General features: G+C 50.8%; 1 protein-coding gene and 1 long non-coding RNA gene across 2 annotated transcripts in view; one reads left to right on the forward strand and one right to left on the reverse strand.

Moving 5' to 3' along the window:
• Positions 1–2,285, forward strand: part of LRRC75A (leucine rich repeat containing 75A) — a 29,558-nt gene extending 27,273 nt beyond the window's left edge. Inside the window, exon 4 of the mRNA XM_080983810.1 lies at positions 83–2,285. Within this exon, the coding sequence (XP_080839936.1) occupies positions 83–695 (613 nt within the window). The 3' untranslated portion in view covers positions 696–2,285. The remainder of the gene's footprint in view (positions 1–82) is intronic.
• Positions 2,286–4,244: 1,959 nt separating this feature from the next.
• LOC308464469 lies at positions 4,245–6,963 on the reverse strand. The gene is made up of 5 exons (XR_013980065.1): positions 6,816–6,963; positions 6,049–6,140; positions 5,769–5,831; positions 5,096–5,207; positions 4,245–4,540 (listed from the first exon to the last, which is right to left on the reverse strand). It is a non-coding gene; the product is annotated as an uncharacterized lncRNA (long non-coding RNA).
• Positions 6,964–7,512: the final 549 nt, after the last annotated feature.

A 7,512-nucleotide genomic window follows, 5' to 3' on the forward strand; every position in this document is an offset into this window, starting at 1 on the left:
ATGGTGCCTCCACCTTCCAGCAGTGTGGGTTAGGGACTGGGCAGAGACAATTCACGAAGCCCCTCTTCCTCTTCTCTTGCAGCTTGAAAATGATCCTGGTGGGGAATCCCCGGGACAACACCGTCGACCTGTCGGGCATCCCCCTGACCCTGAAGGAGCTGGACCGGGTCATCCCCTACCTCCAGCAGACCTCGGAGTACATTGAGAACGTGGAGCTTTGCTTCACGGACCTGACGGACGAGGTGTTCCTGCAGCTGCTGCCCGTCCTGAGTGCCCTGCCCCACCTCTCCACCCTCTCCCTCAACGGCAACAGGCTGACCAAGGCTATCCTGCGGGACCTGACAGAGGCGCTGAAGGACCCCAGGAACTTCCCCAGCATGACGTGGATCGACCTGGGCAACAACGTCGACATCTTTTCCCTGCCGCAGCCTTTCCTGGTCAGCCTCAAGAAACGCTGCCCCACCCAAGGGAACCTCCCCACCATCCTGGAGTTCGGGGAGGGCCAGGTGAGTGACTTGGAGAGTCAGGAGGGTCTGCCTTCCGTGGATGAGGATGCAAGTGGCGGTGGCGGCAGCAGCAGCGTGGGCACTGCCAGTCCCGTAGAGCTGCAGACAGGCGAGGTGATTGAGGTCAGACTGCTGGAGAGTCAGGTGGCGGACGAGGAGGCGGATCCCCTGGGGCTGCTTCAGACATGAGGTGCAGGCACCTCTCACTTGGCCAGAATGCTCTCGGCAGACACCCACCCATTTCCCACCCCGATGACAGCAGCATCAGCAGCAAGGATCTTGGCCCCAGACTCCACGGATACTGAGGAGGGTCCTCTTGTGAGGATAATAAACGAGAGGACAGAAAGAAGTGGTGTTGGGGAGGCAGGCTGCACCCTTCAGCACATTAGTGATGCTCTCGGCCCTTCAACTCCCAAGATCTTGTGACGAACGCAGAGGGGAGATCTCTAGTGCTGCAGCCTCTTTAGTTCCAGAGAACGAAAGACAGACTGAGAAGGCAACACCACTACTGAGCCAGTCTTTGTCCGGTGTAGGTTCCCAGTTACGCAGAACTCTTCACCAGGACTTTCACGTTTGCTCATTTTCTGTTCCTTATAGTGGTTACAGATTGATTGCTTTTTTAAAAAAAGTTCCCAAGTATTTCTGTGGTAGAAGTTTCAGGAAAGGATTTTCATCCTTGCATCAATGGCAGGGGGCCAGTTATCCCACAGAACTGAGGGAAATGCTGATTTTTCAAATGTTAGGAGTGCATATCATCAGCCTGATCCAGAAGAACTGGGAAATTGCCTTTCTCTCCCCATTCCCACATGCAGCAGGGGAACAGACACTGTTCACTAGCACCAACAATGCAAGAAATAAGTGGATTTTGCCTCTCCCCTCCCCTGCCGCTGAGTCTCACAATTTAACATGCTGAGTTTCAGTGCAATGAAGGCAGGTGCAAAAGCTGCAGCCCTAAGCCTCAGATTCTAGGTCGGTTGATCCAGCAAAGCAGGAAAAGCCAAACTCCCTTTGCTTCACTCTCCCCTCCAAAGCTGCTGGGGCTTAAGTGTGGCCTGCTTTGCTTCAGGGGTCACCAACATGTGGCTTCTGGTGACAATACCAGAGGGAATCAAGCCAATGCTTCCAGATGTTCATGTCGCAATTGTGGTGTGAAATAGCTGTCGTGTGTCAACAGTCTCTCCGTGTGGTGTCTTCGGTTCTTTTGGATTTCCCATCACTGTGACAGAGGATGAGACCGTAGAGGGGAGTTACTAGTTTACAAAACACAGCCCTGGGGCCTCCACTAGTGGACCGTTTGCCAGCTAAGGCCTTGCTGAACTTCAGCTCCATGCGAGCATATTAGCTCTTGTCGTTTTCCAGTCTGCCTGTGGACATGGTAAGCCACCACTTCCCACTCCACCCACCCAGGATTAAGTCAGTAACCCCATATGCATTAAGTGCTTTAATTTGGGTAAACACCAATTTGAAACAGACCCTACACAACTGCCAGGATCTTCATAGAGGAAAGCCTATTTCAGCTTCCAACACCTCTTATCCACGGGGGAGGGACGGGGGACACTGGACCAGGCTTATTTCAGCTGTTTTCCCCATGGCACAAATGCAACTCCACATTTTCAGTTGACCGGAGTGCCCACTTTTACACTCCAGAGGGACCAACCTAACCCTGCCCCCACCCCCATCGGTGGCTCCAAATGTTGTCATAGTTTGCATGTAGCTGAAACTGTTTTTATATGCTTTGTCAAGCAGGCGTAACAATAAAAGTATTTTATTTAAATAGAAGGGTTTCTCAGCTGTCAGCTTAAGCGACAGCCTCAGTCTCGTGTGTTGGGAGCTAATCCTGCAATAGTGCTCTTAAGAGGCAAAGGCTGCAGCTGAAGCAAGGAGACACTGAACCAAAGAATGTGCTCTTTCCTCTGCCTACTAGCCAGGGTGGCTAGCACAGGGGGAGGGGGAGTGACAGGAGGTGCTGTGGCAGAGTGGGGGTGTAACTGCATTACCAATGGCCTCTGTTAAGAGCCTAGGAGGCAGCAGCAGGGCCTCAAGGCTCTTCTCCCACTACCTGAAGCTGGTTGGAAGAGCGAAGGCAGGATTTTGAGAGCCCAAGAGCGAGACTTTTGTGTTGATCACCTTCATGTGTTCAAACGGCAGTCCAAGCTCTGCTCCAGCTTGAGATTTTGCCCTTGTGCATCTGGGCTTATCTGCGACACCTTCAGAATGAGTGTTGCCGTGACAAAAAGGCTGAATGCTCTGCATGCTGGATTGTGAGCCAGATACTCCCAGGCACGTGAACAGAATGAGCAAATCCACTGGCTGTTGCTCACAAGCTCCGGCCGTTTCAAAAGAGCACCCAGTAGCTTACATGCCAGCAGCTAAGATTTAGCCATCTATTGGGCTTCTCCCCTTGGATGGAATCAGTTGGGTGAGGCAATAAGGGAAAGCTGCATGGCACAAGCATGCCTGAGATATGACTTTATCCCTTCCATTTTCACTTCCTGTGCAGCTTCAGCCTTCAATTTGTAGTCATCAATGCACCTGTCTGCTTGGGAAATGCAGGCAGGCGCATTAATGAAGGCGACATCCTGCTGCCTGCAAGATAAAGTGTTTACTGCCTCACAGCCTGCAGTGCTTAAGACTATTATTACTAACCATGCCAGTCTCAGGGAGGGCCAAGTCTGTGATAGACTCACCAAGCGTCTCAGAACAATCAGCTACCCACCATTCACCGTACAGGGAATGAGCACACTGCCTCTTTTGAGAGTGCACAAGGGGTATACGAAATGAAAACCTAATAAAAAGCATATTTAAAAAAAACACAAAGGAGGGGCTGAGTGCCAAAACTATGCATACCTTGTGCATGAGGCTTCTACGGCAAATAGAATGAGCCTCTCTCACAGTATTAACTCAAATTGCTGGTGCCAAATCCCTCTGGTTAACTGAACTTCCATCAGGGAATCTCAAAAGTGTTTTTAAAGTATCTGCCAAGGCATCAATTCACACAAAAGCACATTTTTCAAGTTTCTCTCCCATGAGCTGCTACACTTACAGGTGCCTGAGCAAAAAAGCAAGCTCAATAGAGGTGGCTTTGGTGCAACACAAAGGACTGCAGTGTTTAAATAAGTTGTCCCCCTCCCACTTAAATTCACAGGAAAGGATTAATAAATCCCTGTAGCCTCACTCTTTGTTGATGGGCAAAATGTCTCCATGTGGCAACACTCCCTGAAAAAAAAAACAACCCCAAGACAATGGCTACACCACAGGACCTAGTGCCTTACAGAAAGTATTTAACTCCCACTAGCTCTGTGAGGGTGTTATAGCTGACAGCTACCATGTTGCCTGGTGCTATACAGCAGAGGAAAGGCAAAAGCCATTTAAAGTTCTGAAAGAGCCTGAGAAGCAGTGGGCAGGTTGTCACTCCTGCTTGCTCATAGGATATGATGGGACTGGTTGGTCTATCACCAACAGGATAGCGAGAACTACCAAGTCTAAACCTCTTCTGTGCGCACACGCAAGTATTAGATTTGAGGGCCACCTCTCTGGCCCAGAAGCATCTCAAACTCAAGCAATGTTTCCTGGCTTGCTTTATGCTTAAAGGGGCTAGCTTGTAGCCTTCCACACTACAACTCCTGGAATTTTACACTACTGGCTGTGCTGGCAGAGGGTGATAACTGAAACCCACCAACACCTGCAGACTAGCCCGTTTGCACGCTTCCCCTCAGGCACACATAAAAAACAGTGCGGTTGTACATTCAAAAATAAGTTTTATTCACTCTCACAGCTTATAAATATTTGTGGCCACATACAGACAGAAGAGACATTTCAAAACAGGTTTCTGTCTTCTGCCCTGTTCCCAAAACTTTGCAAAGATGAAGTTGGATTGGAATGAGCCTCTACTTGATTTCTAGGCGTCACAGCCACGTATGCCATATGCAAAGAGATAGAGGTGGTGGGGTGCACCTGGGAAGGTCTTGAAGAAAATGCTGGGGGGGGGGGGGCGCTTTTGAGCTGTGTGTGGTAACAAGTCATCAGCCACTAACCTGAAAGATATCATGAAAATTCACATGTAAATACAGTAATTGGCACTCCTTCCAACAAACTCATTTCAGTAGAAATACCGTGACCAGCGCTGCTTAAGTTAACTGCACAATCTACCACACACTAGGGCTGGGCAATATATAAATACATTGCCCCAAACCAGTCCGTATCATATTAGTTTCTCGTATGTCTGTGCTATGCAAAAATCATGATGTGGGAAAAACATGAAGCCAGTCGATGCTTCTACATAGTTCCACCCTTATTTCAGACATTGTGATATATTGTGATGTTCAAAACCAGGAATCGCCCAGCCCTACCATAGGCCCTTATGATTTAATCTTCACCCCTCTCCACTCTACTGTGAAGAAGCAGGCACAAGGAATCTACAGCAGAGATTACCTAAGGCCAAGTGGTACCACACTTAATTACACCCAGTCACAGCAATTCAGGAGACGCTAGGAGACCAGAGTGCAGTGCTTTGAAGGCAGTCATTACGTATTTGCCCTGCTAATGTGCCAGGCCTCAGAGACCAAGTGTAGGCAAGGGTACACACATACCTCTTTGCTGGGAAGCATTTGGCTTTTCCAGGCTCTTGGAAATCCCTTGCCCTCTGTTCTTGACCCTGCTGCCACCCAGAGGAGAAAACAAACAGTTGCTTCTTCTCACCCTCTATGAACAAGAAAGTACAAATGGTTTTCAGCAGAGGATCACGGGTCCAATTTGTTTCCCCTTCAACATTTGCTACTTTAACAGACTGCTCAACATGTAACACTAAAACAAGGGTGAGAGAACCCCCCCCCCCAGCAACCTATTGTGGCTCTCGGACGCAAAAAATGTTCCCCAAGCCAGTTTAGTTCCCAGACTGAAGGCTGCAGCTGCTCCAACCCAAGTCCTGGTGCTAAATCCATTTGGACAAATGAGCCCTGATCCAGGTGGATAATGATATATAAAATCATAGTTGAAAGGGATCACAAGGGCCATCTAGAAATTCAACATGGGGCTCGATCCCATGGCCCTGAGATGAGGAGTCTCATGCTCTACTGTGCTATCTTAATCCAAACTGGCTTGGCTCAGGTGGTTTGCAATCTTCTGGCTGCAACATTTTCATTCACAGGAAGCAGTAACATAGCTTTAGATGTGAACTGGGCTATCCTCAAGCAGTATCCTCACCAGCCAGAACACAGAAGGACCTCCCCTCCCACTTCTGAAATAAAAAAAGCCTCATCATACCTTTGAAGCCAAGGCTACAGGAATCAGGAATGCTGCTCTTGGGAAGAAGACAGCTTCAGCTCCCTGCAGAGAAAAAGGACAACCCTGTTAACCAGAGCTATTTTTTGTGGAGGGAGCAGAAGCAGCTGTACTTCCTCCCCACTGGGGTGTGGATTGCTCAGAAAGAACCTTCTCAACAGCAAAAGTCTGACGGTAATTCCAGCTTAGTTGAGGTTTTGTTTCATCACTGTGAGGCTTTCCCTAGGAAATAATACTCTGTCTCAGAGACTTGTAGGCTTACCTTTAGGGCAGCTAGCTTCTAAGCAGGCGGGTCAGGATCCATCCTCCCTCCTGCCACTTCAGGCCTGGCCCCACGTGGCAAATGAAACAAACCTGCAACAAGAGAGCGAAAGTCAGGGAGGCAGTTAAGTGAAGGGCTCCCTCCGCCTCAAAAGTAAGTGGCTCAAGGAAGAGGCTGGAAGAATCCAGTTCTGCAGGAGCCCAGCTGTGATGTCAACTGACTGGGCAACCCAGTCAAATGGGCTGGGTAACAAAAAAAAACCCCATTATTATTCTATGAGCCTATGGTGTAAGCTGGAAAGCAACAACCCTGCACTTCGGAAACCCATTGCCCCCCCCCCGTGGCCGTTATTTCAAATGGGGTAGACAAAATAACTTCCGATATGGTCCCCCCTGCTAACCGCGTGGGCAGATCCTCCGTTTGGATCTGCAGATCCAGCCTCTCCACGAGCGCCCAACCCTAGGGAAGGCCAGATCTCGCCACCACGTGCTTTCAAGGGGGGACCCACGGCCTCCTCCATCCCCACGCGGGGGTTATGGGGGGCGGCTTCTTCTTCACGGGCCCCTATTGGGACGGGGGTTAAAGGCGGCCCGCGTGGCTCTGCTCCGAGGTCAGCCGGTGGGAATCTCTCGTCAGTTCTCGCATCTGACGGCACTTCCTATCACGGCATCATCATCCCGCGGAGAAGGAAGCCCCCCTCCCAAGAAAAAGGCCCAGTGCTGAAGGAACCCCGAGGCTCGGCCTCACTCCCCGCCCCGCGGACAAACCTCGGCGCCTGCAAGGCCTCATCGTCTCCTTCCTCCCCTCCATAGACCAAACGCAAGACGAGCAGCGGCGCGAGCGAAAGAACGAACAAACCACGTGCGGCTCCCTTTAAGCGCTCGGGACGTACCATGTAGACGGGCGGGAGGTGGCGGCAAAAAGGAACTGGCGGCTGATTGGCTCGAACGTACCATCTCGGAATCTTGGGGAAGGTGGAGGGCGGCGGCTTCTGGGAGGAGCCGAGGACTCCATTTCGTGCGCGGCGGGAAGCCCGTCCCCGGCTTCCCTTGCAAGGCGGGAAAGCAAGGGAGGAGTACGGCTCCCAGCAAGCACAGCGGCAGCCCGCGAAAAGCGCTCGGCTCGTCATTCGGCAAGCGGGCGAAGAGGGAGGAGGAGACCATTGTGCAGCGGCGGGGGGGGGGGGTTGCGTTTCTGAGCTGGATCTAGTCCGTATTTCAGAGAGGGCGTATCCAGATGTTGGGGGCCGGCTGCAACTCCGCCCTCCTTAAGCGCCGCTGCTTATATGGGAGTGCAGCCCCACTAACATCTGGAGGGCATCTCGTTAGGTGCATCTGCTTGACTTATTCATTGATTCATTCCTCTTTTGGCATTTCAGCCACTGAATCCTAATGCGGCATTTTTCACGATTTCCCACCTCATTTTGGAATAAATGGACCCTGATTTGAGTCAGTTTCTGTATCT

This window comes from Podarcis pityusensis (assembly GCF_964106645.2).
Source record: "Podarcis pityusensis genome assembly, chromosome: 15".
In the NCBI taxonomy this organism is placed as follows: domain Eukaryota; kingdom Metazoa; phylum Chordata; class Lepidosauria; order Squamata; family Lacertidae; genus Podarcis; species Podarcis pityusensis.